Raw genomic sequence first — 19,719 nt, forward strand, 5'->3', positions numbered from 1 at the left:
GTTAGAGTATTGAGTACAGGAGTTGGGAGGTCATGTTGCGGCTGTACAGGACATTGGTTAGGCCACTGTTGGAATACTGCGTGCAATTCTGGTCTCCTTCCTATTGGAAAGATGTTGTGAAACTTGAATGGGTTCAGAAAAGATTTACAAGGAAGATGCCAGTTGGAGGATTTGAGCAATAGGGAGAGGCTGAACAGGCTGGGGCTGTTTTCCCTGGAGCATCGGCAGCTGAGGGGTCACCTTATATAGGGGTGACCTTTACAAAATTATGAGGGGCATGGATAGGGTAAATAGGCAAAGTCTTTTCCCTGGGGTTGGGGAGTCCAGAACTAAAGGGCATAGGTTTAGGGTGAGAGGGGAAAAATTATAAAAGAGACCCAAGGGGCAACGTTTTTACATGTATGGAATGAGCTGCCAGAGGAAGTAGTAGAGGCTGGTACAATTGCAACATTTAAGAGCCATTTGGATGGGTATATGAATAGGAAGGGTTTGGAGGGATATGGGCCGGGTGCTGGCAGGTGGGACTAGATTGGGTTGGGATAACTGGTTGGTATGGATGGGTTGGACCGAAGGGTCTGTTTCCATGCTGTACATCTCTATGACTCTATACTTCATATAATGCGGCGACCAGAACTGCATGCAATATGTTTTTGTACAGTTGCAACATGATCTCATTACTCCAAAACTCAATCCCTCTACCAATAAAAGCTAACACACTGTACACCTTAACAATCCTATCAACCTGGGTGGCAACTTTCAGGGAGCTATGCACATGAACACAGAGATCTCTCTGCTCATCTATACTACCAAGGATCTTACCTTTAGCCCAATACTCTGTATTCCTGTTACTCCTTCCAAAGTGAATCACCTCACACTTTTCTGCATTAAACTCCAAGTACCACGTCTCAGCCCAGCTCTGCAGCTTACCTATGTCCCTCTGTAACCTGCAACATCCTTCTGCACTGTTCACAACTACACCAATCTTAGTGTCAAACACAAATTTACTAACCCATCCTTCTACACCCTCATCCACGTCATTTATAAAAATGACAAGCAACAGTGGCCCCAAAACAGATCCTTGCAGTACACCACGAGTAACTGAACTCCAGGATGAACATTTCCCATCAACCACCACCCTCTGTCTTCTTTCAGCTAGCCAATTTCTGATCCAAACCGCTAAATCAGCCTCAATCCCAGGGCTTCGTATTTTCTGAAAAAGCTTACCGTGGGAAACCTTATCAAACATCTTACTAAAATCCATATACACCATACCAACTGCTTTACCCTCAGCCACCTGTTTGGTCACCTTCTCAAAGAACTCAATAAGGTTTGTGAGGCATGACCTATCCTTCACAAAATCATCTCTTATAATCCTTTCCAACACTTTACCCACAGCTGAAGTTAAGGGTCACTGGTCTATAATTACCAGGATTGTCTCTACTCCCCTTCTTGAACAAGGGGACAACATTTACTATCCTCCAGTCTTCTGCCACTATTCCTGTAGACAATGATGACATAAAGATCAAAGCCAAAGGCTCTGCAATCTCCTACCTAGTTTTCCAGAGAAGGTTAGGATAAATCGTAAATGGCCAAGAGGACTTATCTATTTTCACACTTTCCAGAATTGCTAACGCCTTCTCCTTATGAACCTCAATCCCATCTAGTCTAATAGCCTGTATTGCAGTATTCTCCTCGACAACACTGTCTTTTTCCTGTGTGAATACTGAGGAAAGATATTCATTTAACACCACTCTTACCTCTTCAGACTCTCTGCACAACTTTCCACTACTGTCCTCGACTGCCCCTAATCTTACTCTCGTCATTCTTTTACTCCTGACATAGTTATAGAAAGCTTTAGGGTTTTCCTTGATCCTACCTGCCAAAGACTTATGTCGCCTCCTGTGTCTTCTTATCTCTCTCCTCAGGTCTTTCCTGGCTTGGAACTCTCCAGTCCCCTAACTGAGCCTTCACATCCCATCTTTACATAAGCCTCTTCCTTCCTCTTGACAAGTGATTCAACTTTCGTCAACCACGGCTCCCTCACTCGACCACTTGCGCCCTGCCTGACAGGTACATACTTATTAAGGTCACGCAGTAGCTGTTCCTTGAACAGGCTCCACATTTCCATTGTGCCCATCCCCTGCAGTTTCCTTCCCCATCCTATGCATCCTAAATCTTGCCGAATAGCATCATTTATTGCCTTTCACCCAGCTATAATTCTTGCCCTGCGGTATATACCTATCCCTTTTCATCGCTAAAGTAAACTTAATCAAACTGTGCTCACTATCACCAAAGCGCTCACCCAACTTCAAATCTAACACATGGCCAGGTTCATTACCCAGTACCAAATCCAATGTGGCCTTGCCTCTTGTGGGCCTATCTACAAACTGTGTCATGAAACCCTCCTGCACACAATAGACAAAAATTGACCCATCTGAGGTATTCGAAATCTGGCATTTCCTGTCAATATTTGGAAAGTTAAAGACCCCCATAAAACTACCCTATTACTCTCACTCTTATCAAGAATTATCTTTGCAATTCTTTCCTCCACATCTCTGGAATTATTCGGAGGCCTATAGAAAACTCCCAACAGGGTGACCTCTTCGTTCCTGTTTCTAACCTCAGCCCTTACTACCTCAGTAGGCAAGTCCTCATCAAACTTCCTTTCTGCCACCATAATGCTGTCCTAGACTAACAATGCCACATCTCCTCCTCTTTTACCACCTTCTCTAAACTGCGGAACCTGTAACAACCAGTCCTGTCCCTGCCCTATCTGTGTCTCCGAAATGGCCACAACATTGACGTTCCAGGTACCAAGCCATGCTGCAAGTTCACCCACCTTATTCCGAATGCTGCTGGTGTCGAAGTAGACATACTTCAAACACCTTCCTATCTGCCGGTACACTCCTGCGACCTTGAAATCTTATTCAAGAGTTCACTACTCTCAATCTCCTGTAGTGGAGCTAAAATTCAGGTTCCCATCCTCCTGCTGAATTAGTTTAAATCCTCCCGAAGAGCATTAGCAATACATCCCCCCACCCTCCCCCAAAAGAAATTGGAACTCCTCTGGTTTAGGTGTAGACCGTCCTGTTTGTAGAGGTCCCACCTACCCCAGAATGAGCCCCAATTATCCAGGTATCTGAAGCCCTCCCTCCTGCACTATCCCTGTAGCCACGTGTTCAATTGCTCTCCCTCCCTCTATTCCTCACCTCACTAGCACATGATATGGGTAACAAACCAGAGATAACAACTTTGTTTGTTTGAGCTCTAAGCTTCTACCCTAGCTCCTTGACTCACAACCCATTTTCCTACCTATGTCATTGGTACTTATATGGACTATGACTTGGGGCTGCTCCCTCTCCCCTTTAAGGATCCTGAAAACACGATCAGAGACATCACAGGAGGCAACACACCAACCACGAGTCTCTCTCATTCTCACAGAAACGCCTTCCAAATCATCCTGACTCTTAAACAGATTACCATTCCTTCAGTCATTAGGTCAAGATCTTGAAGACCCCTCCCTAACAGCATTTTAGGTGTTGGATGGAGGCTTGCTCGCTGAGCTGAAAGGTTCATTTTCAGACTTTGCGTTACCTTACTAGGTAACATCTTCAGTGGACCTCGCACGAAGCAATGCTGAAAACTCCTGCTTTCTATTTATATGTTTGGATTTCTTTGGGTTGGAGATGTCATGTCCTGTGGTGATGTCACTTCCGGTTCCTTTTCTCATGGGTCTAACTCCTATGTGTTTGTTGATAAATCTGTCAACAAACTCAAGTTAGACCCCATCTTCCACCCCCTGAGAAAAGAGGAAGTGACTTCATCACAGGAAATGACATCACCACGGGAAATGACATCACCAACCCAAAGAGACCCAAAAATATAAATAGAAAGCAGGAATTTTCAGCATTGCTTCGCATGAGGTCCACTGAAGATGTTACCTAGTAAGGTAACAAAACGTCAGGAAATGAACCTTTCAGCTCAGCAAGCAAATCTACATCCAAAACCACAACCTGAGCTACAAATCTTCTCAAAACTCGCATTTTAGGTGTACCTATACATGGACTACAGCAGTTCAAGACTTCTCACCAGCATCATCTCAAGAGCAATTAGAGCTGGGCAAATAAGTGTTTACCATGCTAGTGCACCAACACCCATGAATAAATATTTAAAGACTATATTTACAACCAATGAAATACTTTTCAAAAGTGTTTTAAAACATCCTGAAGGGATGAAATACACTAAATAATTTTCAAGTTCTTTCATCTTGTAAATTCTCCAATCTCAAACTTTAAAATCTCAGTGTTTACCAGACTTTTCTTTGTATTTTCACAACAACTTCTGTTTAAAGCCAAAAGAGCAATTTAATGACAGCTGCCTTTATTCACCTCACTCTATATTTACTAAGTAAAGTTTATTATGATATACAATCTATTAAGAGGAATCTGAAAAGTCTTACAGTCCTGTCTTACTGTACAAGAGGAGATTGCAGTAATAAGTAATTTTACTTTCCATTTTAAAGGAGAAGCCAAAAATGCAGTTGCGATATCCCAGAAAATACAACTTCAAGAAATTTTATTATTTGCTTATCTGAAACTCTTTTTTGTTCAAATTAAAAACAGGCTAATAGACATTCACAGCACAGAGGATGCCTTCCAATTGCAAGTCAGCAAAGATCTGACTACACTACTCCCATTTTTCAGCTCTTGGCCCACAGTTCTGCGGACTATGGCGATGCAAATGAATATCTAAAGACTGCCTATGTGTTGGGAGAGTTTCTAAATCAATCTTTCTTTCAGGCAGTGAATTCCAAACTCCTGCTACCTTCTGGGTGATAAAGTTTCTCAACTTTGGTCTTACCCTTTTGCCTCTTTCTTTTAAAACTATACCATATTGTTACTGACCCTTTCACAGTGGAAAAAGTGCCTTCCTATCCACCCTATCTATGCCACTCAGTCTTCTAGAACTTTATGAGATTCACCCTCAACCTTCCCTTGTCTAAGGAAAGCATAACATATCCAATCTTTTGTCACAGCTCAGACCGACCAGCCCAAAAAGCATTCTGGCAAATCTCCTCTGCACCCCCTTTTATGCAATCACTTTCCTTCATATAATGCGGTGACCAGAACTGTACACAGTACTCCAGCTGTGGCCTAATTAACATTTTACTGCATTATCTTCCAACTCCTGTATTCTATATCCCTCAACTAATAAAGACAAGTATTCAATATGCCTTCTTAACTACCTACTTGTTCTGCTACCTACGCAGATCTGTGCATATATACACCAAGGACCCTTTGATCTTCAGTACTTTTCAGGGTCTTACCATTCATAGTATATGCCTTGCTCTTCCTAAATCTGCCAAGAAAACAAGGTTAAATTCCATTTGCCACTGCTCTGTCCACCTGATGAGTCCATTGGTATCTCAATGCAGTTTATACTTTTCCATCTAACTATATACCAGTCTACTAAATTTCATGACATCCACGAACTTTTCAATCATACCCTCTACATTTATGTCCAAATCACTCATATGAACCACAAATAGCAAGGACATCAGCATAGTGTCTGCAAAACCCCACTGGAAACAGACTTCCATTCACAAAAGCATCTCTCCACCATTACCCTTTGCTTTATGCATCTCAGCCAATTTTGGATCCAAAGCACCACTTTGCCTTGGATCCCATGTCCTTAACTTTCTCGACCGGTCTGTCATGACAGTCCTTATTAAAAGTCTGGCTATGGTCCACGTAGACCACAACCTCAACACTTGTCTCCTCAAAACATTCAATCAGTTTTGTCAAACATGACATTCCCTTAACAAATCCAAGCGAACTATCCCCAACTCTTACATGTCTCTCTACGTGCAGATATACTCTATCCCCCAGAATTCTTTCTAATAACTCCCCATCACTAAGGTTAAGTTGACTAACCTGCAATTTCCTCCCTTTTGTAATAATGGGACTTTAGCAGTCCTCCAGTACCTCATCTATGGCAACAGAATATTTGAAAGTTACTGCCAGGGCCCCAAATATATCCTTTCTTGCATCAACGAGGCCTGGGGATTTCTCCGCTTTTAAGATGCTAAACCCTTTAGCACCTCCTCTCTGTCTCCATTAACTTATTCTAAAATATTTTTACAATTCCTCACTCTGATATCTATACATGGGTCATCCTTTTCGACAGTGAAGACTGACACAAATTATTCACTGAGGACTGTCCCCATGTCTTCCAAATCAACACACAATTTACCTCTGTGGTCTCGAATGGACCATACTCCTTCCCTAATTACGCTCAATTTTTATGTAATTTTTAAAAATCTTCTGTGTTTTCTTTTATTCTGCCCACTAAAGCTTTCTTATGCACTCTCCTAGCTTTCCTAATTTCCTATTTAAGTTATATTTTTCACTTTTTATACACCCCTAGGGATTTTGCCATATTGAGCACTTGGTATCTGCACAAGCTTCTCTTTTCCTGAATCCTAGCTGATATCTCTGGACAGCTAGGGTTCTTCGATTTTGGTCATTTGCCCTATACTCGTGCTATTTCCTTGAATGTCTCTTGCTACTCTGACACAGGTTTATCTGCAAGTAACGGCTCCTTGTTCACTTGGGCCAAATTGCATCTTATCTTTGTAAAATTAGAAATATTATTCCCAGCTCATCCTTTCTTTTTCCATAACTATCCTAAATCTAACTACCCACTATCACCAAAATACCTCCCTATAAACATACATTCCACTTGTCAGGCCACTTTTCCCAATATTACCTTTGTTGAACTTTCTATTAAGAGTTCTCCGAGACACAGTTTAAGAATTTTGCTCCCTCTTTACCTCACAAACTAAAACCATCCCAGTTAATGTCTGGATGTTAAAATCCCCAACTATTATTCTTACATTTCTCCAAAATTTGATTACACATTTGATCCTCTATGTATCCCATATTGTTGGGGGCCTATAATATATCCCAACAAGAGTCTACTTTTATGTTTTTACTTCATGTACATGGCCTCATTTGATGATCCTTCCAAAATATCATCCCTCCTCACTGCCATAATCGAGTCCTTGATCAACTTTATGACCCCCTAATATTCTAGTATCCTCCAATCTTGTCTGAATATCATATAAACCAAGAATATTGAGCTACCAATCCTCTCCATCTTCAGGCAAGCCTCTATCAAGCCTACAACATTATACTCTATGCGTCCTCTTTGTATCCACAGCTGATATATATCATTCCTCAGGCTCCTTGTATTCAAATATATTCCATTCAGTCTTGTTAAACTCACTTCTTTTTAATCTAGCCTTTGTTTCCTCTGACTTTCAGATTCACCCATCTCAGCTTCACTCCCCTCTGAAATACTTGACAGGATCTCAATCCCCTGCTAATCTCGTTTCAATCCACCCCAAGAAAGTTTTCTTACATTAAACATTGTATCTAAAATATGCACACTTAGATAGCATCATTCACAACTTCAGGACAATCCAAAGAACTTTATAGCCATCAAAATACTTATTGAAGTATGAACACTGTTGAAATGTAGGGAGAATGCAATAGTAAATTGCCAATATAGCAAGGTCCTATTAACAGCAAGAAGATTGTGAACAGATCATTTGTTTAAGTGATTATAGTTACAGGATGGAGAAGAAGTCGCACACCTAAGCCCTCTGCTGTTCTGAAACCTTTCAACATGACCTCCAAGGGAAGATGGGCCTTAGAGATCTATCTGGAAGACACATCCAATCACCTTCTAGTATAAGAAGCAATCATAATCCACCACTACCAAATGAGTTCTTACCATGAAACAGTGCTTGGGGAGGCATGACATCAGGAATGAGGTCTGCCTCAGACAAGAGACTAGGAGTAGCTGAATGAGATAGTGGGGTACCAGGAGCTGAAAAATCCAGTGAGGGGGATGGAGAGGGGCTAGTAAGTGGAGTCCGATCTGAAGAGCTCAGGGAGGAAAAGTCGATTACTTCTCCTTTTTCCAGGATCAGTTCTGACCTACGAGTTCGGCTGCAGAACTTTACTGGGGTTGATGACGTGCTCCTGTCAATGAATGTAGCAGCTTCCTTTTGAGCACGCCGAATGTCCTTAGCTTCCTGAGTCCGGGATCGTTTCTCTTTTAATTCCATAGCTGTTTCTACAGGGTTCCGACTCACTCGTTTTCGAAGTCCTTCCACTGTAATAATTGGATCCAAAGGAGGCTTGACAGCTGAAAAGTGAAGAAAATCAACACACTTGATAAAATATTTTATTTAGTTAATGGTGGCAACTCGTCTCCTCTGCCATTGAAATGAATAAAAAGTGTAATTGACGAATCTCGGTGCATTGCAGGATTGCACAAATAGTAACATAGACTTAAATACAACACACAAGTAGTATCAAAAGGGTACAAGTAGTAAAACAGCACTCAATTTGAAATTGCTAAATTGCTAATTCTGCTGGATGGAATCTGATGCTTTTAAAACCAAGCTCATAAATGTGTAAGTCAAATTAAGTACACAAAAAAGGAGCATGGTATGGAAAAGCACTAGGTACACTAAGGAAAATAAAAGCTGCTGTCAATCAGCTCTCAGGAGAATGGAAAAGAAGACTGTCAACAATTCTGGAAATAATAGAACTTTTTAAAATTAGTTTTGTGAAGTGAACTATCAAAGTCTATATTTGCTCACTGGGACAGGTAAAAGCTTATTAGATATGATAGAAATATTAAATAAGCACTTTGTATTGATTTTCACACAAAGGTCATGCTTGAATGTTAGAATTTAAAGATTATCTTAACAAAACAAGAAATATTAATGCGTTAGATCGAACGATGTGCCTGAAAACAAACAAAGCAGCCAGAATTATTGCATTGCAGGATAACAGGTATTATGAAGCAATGCAAAGTTGCCTTAAAATATATTCAATTACTGCACTGAACACTGTATTGATTTAAAAGAATTATTAGTATATAATCCCAGAACAGCCTACCCTTTGCTTAAAACATTTCCTTGAGGTATTTAATTGCGTTAGTGATCACAAACTGCTACACAGCCAAAACTCTTCCTGTTGAGTCAGGATTGATCTGCTGAATCAAGAGAAAGTGAAACATAACAGCTGAGTATCCAGTTTCAGCTACAAGCAACTGTCTTCTGCTGGGAAAAAAAGACTGTGCATAATGACTTTGAGTAGCTACCTAATCCACCTGCAAGCTTGGTTTTTGGTCAAAGTTTTGCTGTAACTTCAATTACACACAATTTCCATTTATGTTTTCAATCACATGAACAGAACATTCACTGAAGTGCTGGTGGGAGGGCCTGGGGTCACAGAGACATCTTGCACAAAACAACAAAAAGGAGCTGAGTTCAGTGAAACTACCAAAGGCAAAAGATTATAAAGTGGAATGACTATTAGAGGCAAAAAAAGATTGTAAAAGATTGCTGTGACAACAAGGGAAGTAGAATTCACGGTCTAACACAAGCATGGATGACAAAGGAAAACACACTAACCAAGAATAAGATTTGGAAAGGTACAAGAGTGACTAATGGGAGTAAAAAATATTTTGCACAAGAGTAACAATTAAAATCAGAAAGTGAAAGTAGACAGAAAATCATAAAAGGGAGAACAACAGAAGTATAGTTGAACAGCACAGAATGTTGGAAGGTAATAAGTTACAACAAAAGAATAGAAGAGAGAAAAGGGACAAATGAGCTGGCAAATAATAGAAGAGGCAAAATCAAACAGAAAGCATGACAGTGAAATAAATGGGAAGTAACACAAAAATGGGGGTAATAACAAAAATAGAGTAAGAAAGAAAGATTATTAGCAAAAGAGGTAGAAACACAAAGAGAAGGAAATATAACAACCCCCAAAGAAAATGAAAATGAGAGAGTCAGACATTTTTATCAACACCATAACCACCAGAATTGAGCAAGCTTCCCATCTAGATCTCAGAAAATGATAAATGCAACGAATGTGTCTGGTCTGAATAGAATGCAAAATTCCAATCCAATTCTATCCCAAAAAGCAAGTGAATCGCTAAACAGAATTAGGAAAAGGACCCAAACATACCACATATGAGTACAAAAATAAAATCAGAACTTTAAACATGGATTCGTGCACAGCATTTGCCTACAATAAAAATTTGACAAACAATAATGTATTAAGGCAGGGAGAAAAATCCACTCAGCTCCCCAGACTTCCTTAAGCCAGCTTCGAGGCAAGAGCTTACAGTCTGTCCTACAACTTAAGCCACACGGATGATGGCAGCTCCTACTTGATTTGTCATTACCAGGTAAATCACATTGAAAATTATAAATAATTAGAAAGTTTGAAAATAACACTTTGGGAAAGATCCCAAGAAAACTAAAACCAAACTTGCTAATATATGACAAAGTTCAACGTTATGGACAGATCTGTTATGAGGAATGCAGAGTAAATGAATGTACCTTTGTTGTTTTACAAATGAACACAACCAAAAGAAGCCATTTAGATGAAGAATTATTGCACAAAGTCCTCCCTTGGCAACTGGGCAAAAGTAGTTTTGCCAGATAGTCACAAAGCAGTCACAAAGCAATCCCAAAACAACATCAAATGACATACAAATGGCTAACTGATTACATGAAGTGCCCAAACATGAAGTTTGTTTATTAAAAAAAACACATTGTGCCCCACATCAAGAGTTTTACTGATTAGAGAAAACACCCAAGAGTTTAAAATAGACAAGTAAAATAGGGACCTTTCTGTCCCGTTTGAACCAATTTTGCTACAGTCATCCAGAAATAAATAGGGCAAAGAAAGTTACCCCAATTTCAAACATGTCAAACAGGTTGCTGAGCTCTAGATTACAATTCAAATATTCTCAGAACATACTTTTGGTTGGCTCCCAAACAGATGTCTAAGGGCTGATAATTTTCAATGATTTTTTATTCTTTGTTTTGGTGCTAAAATATAATTTCAAAAAAAAAGAGATGAGACCTTATCAGAACTAAGCCCACGTTTAATTCACCAAGTCCTGAAGCTTAACAATCAGAACACAAGACCCCTAGTTCAACACTAGCTGCTTTATAAAGAACTATATGCAAGTTCATCAGGTTATTATTCACTTTATTGTCTACAATGTGGCTGGCAAATATTTCCATACATCTGATGTGTCTATCAACCAGTTATCAAAATATCAGAGATACATCGTGATTCCCCCTCCGTTCAAAGTTCTGCCATTACAAACATCTTGCATCTAATCATACCAGCTCACCTCTTGCCTTCAGTGTTGTGCTCGATGGCCTCTCTCCTTCTGGCCTCATGACAGGAGGCTTGTTATGGACCAGTTTCCACCAGCCTGGTTCACCAAACTGCTGAGCACCCGATCGGAAATACATGGGGCTTCCCACAGAGAGGCAGCCTGCCACAGTGCTCCACCAGGTTGAAGTCTTTTTCCTAAAACACGATGAGTACAAATATGACTAAAGTGAAAGAGAGAAAGAGTTGCATTTATATTGCCCCTTTCATAATTGCAGGATATTCCAAATCTCTTTACAATCAATTAAACACTTTCTTGAAGCATAGGCAGTATCCTAATGTAAGAAATACAAGAGTCAATTTGTATACAGCAAGTTCCCAATAACAGCAGTATGATAATGTTCAGGTCATCTGTTGTAATGACAGGAGTTACGAATATTGGCCAAAACATTTGGTAAGAAATAGTCTGGTCCTTTAAAATAGTGCCACATGATTTTCAGCACTTACCTGAGAAGGCAGACATGCCTTTAATGTCTCACCAGAAAGATGGCAATGCCCAAAATAATGCACTAAAAGTCTCAACATAAATGATGTGCTTTGGATTAGGGTTTCAAACTAAAATCTTCTGACTCAGTCAAGAATGCTACCGCTCAGCCCAGGGCTGACACTGTGACTTGTAGTTAATGTTACTACCCAAAGATATTTTGGCATGCTGGAATTATTACTATATCTTTATATTCTTCAATTACTATGCACATACACTCTACTAAAATGTTATGACCATATAATACTGACTTCTCTTTTTAAACACCCAAATTTTACCTATTTTCTAAAGTTTGTGCTGTTTTCTGCAATCTTTTTTCAACTAGAAAGCCATAGCCATCCAGGTAGTGAATGTTACAAAGACAGCCACCATTCTATAACTGTGAAATGGGAGGATATGTACATTCAGAGATTTTCTTTGTCAAAATTGGACGAATCATTGTACGTGCCAACAATAATTAAATAAATAAATAAATATCTGGTCCCTAAACATAGGAAAGTTTCACCAGCACAATCTTGATCATCTCAAAAAACCAAATCACATTCAGGTATATGCATCTAGGTATGATAGAAAGGTGAAGCGATTCCCAAATACAAATGTGGTCTCCTCTAAATTGGACAGATGAAACACAGACGAGGTGACCGATTTGCGAAACACCTACAAGTCCATAAAAAATGACCCCGACCTGCTACTCTCAGGCCTGCAGCAGTGCTCCACTGAAGCTCAACAGAAGCTGGAGCAACAATACATCATGTTCACCTAGATAATTTACAGCCTTCATGGACTCAACATGGAGTTTAACAATTTCAGAATAAGAAAACTCCTCAAAAGGTAACCTTTGTTACCTACTCCCACACCCAGGTCCTGTTTTGTACAGGTTGCTCCCAGCCCAGTCAACCCATTTTCAACTATTCACGCTTCTTGTTAGCACCATACTCACCATTATCTCCCTCTTGGCTTATCATCAGCAATCCCCTTTGTTTGCCTCTCCTTTCTGCTCTCTTGGCACTGTCTCTGTGCCAACCCTTCAAGAAATATAACCCTTTTCCAGCTGCCTTCAGTTCTGACATAAGCCTGTTTTTCAGTCTACAGATGCTGTCAGACCTGCTGAGTTTCTTACACTTTCTGTTTTAACTTCAGAGTTTCAGCAATTGCAGTTCTTTGTTTTATATTAAAGAAATTAATTTCCTTATAACAATACAGGAGACTGCACTTTGAATAGGAATTCATACAGTCATCAGCCTTGGTCAATTCTCTACATTTCCAAACATCTTATGAATCAGTTTTCATTTACATCCTTTGGTTTCTTCCTTCCAAATGAAACATAGTACATTTATCTATAAAAAAAATTCAGCTGCTATTGGATGAATGTTAATGAATGTGATGAATTTCAATTATACTATCAGGGCACTAACTGAAAATATATCTGCCTCAATGTCTAATTTATTTCCTGGATCTCAATTCCATTTTGTCTAAGCTTGTCTATTTTCTCATCCCTATCTGCTTTCACTGACTCTGATTGGAGTGCCTTCAAGAGGCTCCTATTCCACCGCTTCCCCTTTGCATGACTAAGAGTCTCCAATTCCCATACTTCCTCTCTATGGCTTTCATCTATTTACAATTTGCAAAAAAAACCTCGTCTAATCACCATTTAGGTTTAGAGGTAAGTTCGTTGTTTTTTAATCCTCTGTGTTTCACCTGGTGGGGAGAGATAGACATAACAGGATAGGTGAATGAAGACAGGGGAAGGAGGAAGGCTCAGGAATAGAGCAGGGGTGCAGAAATACATCAGGGATCAGGCAATGAGCAGGAGGATTGTGAAATGAATGAGAAGTAAAAGAGGATACAAAAGGGCAAGACAGCGATTTCAAAACAATAATAATAACTGAAAGGTGGTGCTGGGTGGGCAAAGAAATAGGGGGAAAGAAAAGAGTTAGGGAGGCAAAGCCCATATGCTCCAAATTTCCACAGTCAGATAGTGAAGGAGGTGGCACAAAACATGAGTGAGTATGGATGGAGGAAGGTAACAGTAGGTTGGACACCATAGGAAAAAAAATGCATTATAGTATGATGTGTAACAGTAGAGCAAGAGGCTGACTAGCGTACAAGGCAGACATACAGATGGAAAGGGCTAGATGCAACATCAGAGATTATGAGTCAAAGGAGTAAGGTACGAAATATTTCACACACTGGCCATTGCTCCTTCAATCCAAAACACAAACAGAATTAAGAGTTCAAACCTATAGGGAAGTAACTGATGCTGTGCTTAGACATTCATGGGAGATTTAGAAAAAAAATCACAAGATTTTCTAACAATTAACAAGATTATTATGGTTCCTGAAGGGAAATGCATTACCTTTCTTCCTGACGTTGAACAGAACATGCTTACAAACATAACTTTTACTGTAATTTGCAATAATCATTTCTAACAACATCTACGACATCATCCTCTCTTTTAAACATTTAATTCTCAGTCATGCCGAGCTGAAAAGTATGGTACAAAACTTATATAAATGCCAAAATAACCTGTTTGACGAGCAGCCGATAACACGGCAAAAATTAACATTTTACTAGTGCGTCAAAGGGAAATTAAAGCAGTACAAGTCACAGTTTATAGATTTGTCCCATCTCACCACTATTCTCTAGTTGGTGAGCACAGCTATTAAAAACTGCTTCATAAAACAATAAGTAAGGATAGCACAGGCCAACACTGTGATAAACTCAACTGTCACAACACTGCATGAGAATTACAATTTTTTTTGGTTGAATCCATGCCTATGTGGTGCACCTATTTTACCTGCTTCCCAATAAGAAAGCCCAGTGTTTGTCAATAAAAGCACAAATATCTTCCTTCCAGCGAAAGTAACCTTGGCGACCAGTTCCTTCCAATGATAGATTGTACATGGCCAACATCACAACCTGAAAAATCCAGAGGAACAAGCTTAATTCAAATTTTATTTCACTTAGCAGCCCTTGAGAAAAAGAAAGACTCACATTTATATAATTTTCACAACCTTGGGATCTTGTCTTGCAGAGCATTGTTATTGTCTGGCAGTTGTCTGGTTTGAATGTGACTTGTCACTTATCAGCCCAAGCCTGAATATTGCCAATTGCATATCGGTGCAGGTTGCTACTGTGCCTGAGGTATAAGAATGCTAAGATGAATGGCCTCCAACAACTATGTCCTGTTGAGGGCTTATGCCCGAAACGTCAATTCTCCTGCTCCTTGGATGCTGCCTGATCTGCTGTGCTTTTCCAGCACCAAACTCTCGACTTTGATCTCCAGCATCTGCAGTCCTCACTTTCTTCTCCAACAACTATAACCATCTTTTTTTGTACTAGGTATGATTCCAAGCTGTGGAGTTTTCCACTTATTCCCACTGACTTCAATTTTGCAAAAACACATTGATGTCACATTTGGTCAACTGCTACTGACATCAAGGGCAGTCACTGTCATCTCACCTCAGGTTCACCTCTTTTGTCCATTTTTAGACTAAGGATAAAGAGGAAAGAAGCTGAGTGGCCCTGACATTATCTAAATTGAGCATCAGTGCATCTTGAAAACTCTCCTCCAAACCACAGTATAATTACCATTCCTTCACTGTTGCTGGTTCCAAAGCCTAGAACTCAGTTCCTAACAGAACAGTACAGGGTCCAAGGACATTTGCTGTTCAGCAACATCTCCACAGCAATTAGAGATGGGCCATAAAAACTGGGCTAGCTAGTGATGATCACATCCTATGGACAAATTTTTAAGAAAAATCAGGGAACAAACTATTGACAGTTAATTGATAGCACTATCAAGACCCTTTCCATTACCTTGCTGATGATAATGAGGAAACTAATGAGAGGGTAACTAGCCTTGTTGGATTTGGAGGAGAGGATTTCATAGACAGGAGAACACAACCAGACAATTTTCTCATTACTGGTAGGTGCCAGTGTTCTGGTGCACAAGCTTTCAGGACTATTGCCAGGATGTTGTCAGGGTCCATCGCCTTTCCAGGATCTAGGGCCTTCAGCCATTACTTGATATCACTTAAAGCAAATCAAGTTGGCAGAAGATTAGCATCTGTGATGTTAGGGGCCTCAAAAACCAAGATGGATCATCCACTCAGCACTTCTGTTTGAAGGTGGTTACAAGTATTTCAGTGTGGTCTTTTGTGTTGACACACTTAATTTCTGTATCATTAAAGATGGGAATATTTGCGAAGCTCACTAGATATTAGTCATTTAATTCTCCACCATCATTCAGGTCTGGATGTGGCAAGACAGCTGAGCTTTGATACGATAATTGTTTGTGAAATTTCTTAACTCCATTGTTTAAAGCTTCCGCTATTTGGCATCCAAGTAATTCTAGTTTGCAGCTTCACCAGGTTAACATCTCATTTTCAAATATGCCTGGTTTGCACTCTTCATTGTCCCTTTTGCAGTCACCATTGAACCAGGGTTTATTCCTCGACTTGATGGAAAATGGTAGAGTGATGTATCTCCCAGTCCATGACATTACTGATTGTTGTCGAATACAATTCTGTTGTTGCGTTTCATCGATGCCTCATTTCAAATTGCTGGATCTGGTCACAATCGATCTCATTTAGTGTGGTGATAGTGCCACGCAACTCAATGGAATGAAGGATACAATCTGTGTAAAGACAGGACATCGTCTCCATAAAGACAATGCAGTGAATAATTCTACCCACACTGGTGAAGGCAGATGCAACTGTGACTATATATTAATAAGGATAAGGTCAAGTAGTTTCTTACTTCTTGGTGGTTCCTCCATCACTGTCCACAAACAGATACACCGCTCAGTACGCAGCCAATAATGGTCCTCCCACCTTTTGATTTTGTAAAACACTTCCTTCTGTTCTTTTCTAATTCATTCGTGGGATGAGGGCATTGCTGGCCAGGTCAGCATTTATGGCCCATTCCTAGATGTACAGAGGGCAGTTAAGAGTCAACCTGGATTAGAGGTGCTGGAAAAGCACAGCAGTTGCATTCCTGATGAAGGGCATTTGCCCAAAACATCAATTTTACTGCTCCTCGGATGCTGCCTGAATTGCTGTGCTTTTCCAGCACCTCTAATCCAGAATCTGGTTTCCAGCATCTGCAGTCATTGTTTTTACCTAGTTAAGAGTCAACCACATTGCTATGGGTCTGGAGTCACATGATGGCTAGACCACGTAAGAATGGTAGTTTCCTTCCCCAAAGGGTATTAGTGATCCAGATGGGTTTTTCCCACAATTGAGAATGGTTTCATGGTCTTCATCATCTGAATTCCAGAATTTTTTTTACTGAATTCAAATTCCACCATCTGCCAATGCAGGATTCCAACCCTTGCCCTGAACATAATCTGGGTCTCTGGATTTACAGTCCTGACATAATACTATCAGGCTGTCACCTCCCTGTTATTATAGTTTTTCTTATGTTCCCTACGCTTTTGAGACATTTATTAATGGCAATGTTGCTGATGCACACTGAAGTGCCCCATCTAGAGAACATTCTGTGCCACCTCCATTCTCATTGCTTCTTATAGGTGGCGTTCAATACAGAGGAGTGCAGTCTCAACAGCTGAGGAAGAGTGGTGGTTGTTATCAATTGAAGGTCTTTTTGACAGTGCAGTATCATCCAGCTACACTGGACAGCCAGCATACATCTATGTGCTAAATCTTGAGTGTGAGTCTTGAAGCAACAATCTTCTGACTACAGGGTTTAAAGGAAAAACTATAGTGCAAATTGAGGAGCTACTTTTCTTTCACATGCATTGATGAAACATAAATTTGATTTGATTTTGCAGCAGTGGGGAGTGGTGAGAGCAGGGACCAGAGGGTTACCGGGAAGATAAATTTCTCTCTTAAAGACTTACCTCATGAATAGGTGGAACGAAGGCTCAACAGAGTGGTTGTGGATACGGGGATTGCTGAGCATGTGAACTGATATATTTGGGCTGTAATTGAAGGAAGGTTTAGAGGAGATGTCAGAGGTAAGATTCTTTACATACAGAGTGTGGATGTGTGGAATTCACTGCCAGTACTAGTAGTAGAGTCAGGGACATTTAAGCGACTCTTGGATAGGCACAAGGAAGATAGTACAATGAAGGGTATGTAGGTTAGTTTGATCTTAGAGTAGGATAAAAGGCTGGCACAACATCGAGGGCCACAGAGCCTGTACTGGGCTGTACTATTCTATGTTTTCGATAACAATGTACACCATCTTTTGCAAAACTTGAGAAATATTTGCAAATTAAATACACTGAAAGTTGATTTGAGCTTGAGAGAAATGATATGCAAGGACAATTAACTTTGTTAAGCAGCTGTAGAAACCCTGTACATTGACCTGACAAGACAAACAGGCAAGAAGTCCATTTGATGTTTGGCAAATAAATATCACGAAAATCACAATCACAATATTAGAAACTTACTACCCTTCTGACTCCAAAAGTAAATTTTTATAGCTCTCCTTCAAGATCCTAAATTTAATTACAACATATTGAAATGAAAGCAAATGTTTGCTACAAAAATTATGAAATTGGATAGGTCAGTTTCAACCAGTTATTTATGGACTCACCACAATACGTTTGACCTCTCCCCTCTAAATTCTTAGATACAGTGAGAAATTAGCCTGAGACTGTTTTACATCCTCCATGGAGAGTGAAGGAATGCTACCAGTATCCTGTGGCATAATTACTTGCGTTCAAGGCTACCATATATACTACAATTTCACAAATGTCAATATTTAACTGTTCTTACACAATTTTCATTAAGAGGCAAGATCAGTACCTCAACTCTCTTTACCCACCATATTCTTCCCAGTTTCTACTAAAAATATGAATCTTCAAAGCTTTCACTACTCTCATATCCACAGCCCTTTGATTTTTGACGGGGTTTAAAGTTCCAGATCTCCACCACCTTGTATGCAAAAATTTCCTTTTTGGTTTCCTTCCTGAATAGCCTAACTCTAATTTTAAGATTACACCCATCATTTTTGGTCTCCCCAGCAGTGGAAACAGCTTCTTGAAATCCATCCAATCAAATGTCTTCAATACTTCAAACATCTCAAATAGACCACTGCACAATTTTGCAGTCAAGATAATACAGGCCCAATTTAGAGGGCAACTTTCAGTTGTTCTAACCCTTTTACTAGCATTCCCTTGCCACTATTTTATAGAAAAGCATTAAACAGTCCCTGCTTAGCTATAAATCTTCTTGATTACCCTAACCGTGAACAAAGACCCTAAAATATATCAATTCCAACTGGCTACATGAAGCAGTCCATATTATTATTATTAGTCCACATCACAGAATGCAGCTTTCAATAATAATGATCTAATTCAATCAGAACTAATACAGAACATCAGACAAAGATATAGGAGACAAAGTGCAAGTTTTCATTCCAACATGTTTTGATCCTAACTTGCAAATTAACAAGTGATTTTATTGAGGACATACAATCTAGGCACATGGGTATCTTTCATGCTTATACATAAAGGGCCTCAATGAATATTTCTGCTTCGTATTTACCATAGAGAAAGACATGAAGACTTGGGAACTTGGGGAAGTTAGTGGTGATAACTTGGGGACAGTCCATATCACAGTAGAAGTGGTGTTGGACGTATTAGAATGTATGAAGGTGGATAAATCTCCAGGTCCTGACCAAATATATTCAAGAACATTGCAAGACACTAGAGAAGAAATTGTGGGAGCCGTAGCTGATATTTTTGCATCATCATTATCCGCGGGTGAGGACCCGGAAGACTGGAGGGTAGTGAATGCTCTGCCCTTCTTCAAGAAGGGCTGCAAAGAAAACTCTGGGAACGATAGATCAGTAAGCCTAACATCTTGATAGATGAGTTATTTGATAAGATTCTGAGTAATAATTTACATCCTTTGATGAAGTGAGCAGGAAAGTCAACGAAGGCAGGGTGGTAGTCTATATGGATTTCAGTAAGGTCTTTGG

The 19,719-nt window shown here is 39.8% G+C and overlaps 1 protein-coding gene across 1 annotated transcript in view; it reads right to left on the reverse strand.

Moving 5' to 3' along the window:
* The window catches only part of kat14 (lysine acetyltransferase 14), a 46,602-nt gene that overhangs the window by 14,789 nt on the left and 12,094 nt on the right, over window positions 1-19,719 (reverse strand). Inside the window, exons 3-5 of the mRNA XM_043696335.1 lie at window positions 14,564-14,685; window positions 11,239-11,420; window positions 7,798-8,214 (exon numbers count right to left, since the gene is read on the reverse strand). Coding sequence (XP_043552270.1) covers window positions 7,798-8,214; window positions 11,239-11,420; window positions 14,564-14,685 — 721 coding nt within the window. The remainder of the gene's footprint in view (window positions 1-7,797; window positions 8,215-11,238; window positions 11,421-14,563; window positions 14,686-19,719) is intronic.

This window comes from Chiloscyllium plagiosum, chromosome 9, assembly GCF_004010195.1.
Source record: "Chiloscyllium plagiosum isolate BGI_BamShark_2017 chromosome 9, ASM401019v2, whole genome shotgun sequence".
In the NCBI taxonomy this organism is placed as follows: domain Eukaryota; kingdom Metazoa; phylum Chordata; class Chondrichthyes; order Orectolobiformes; family Hemiscylliidae; genus Chiloscyllium; species Chiloscyllium plagiosum.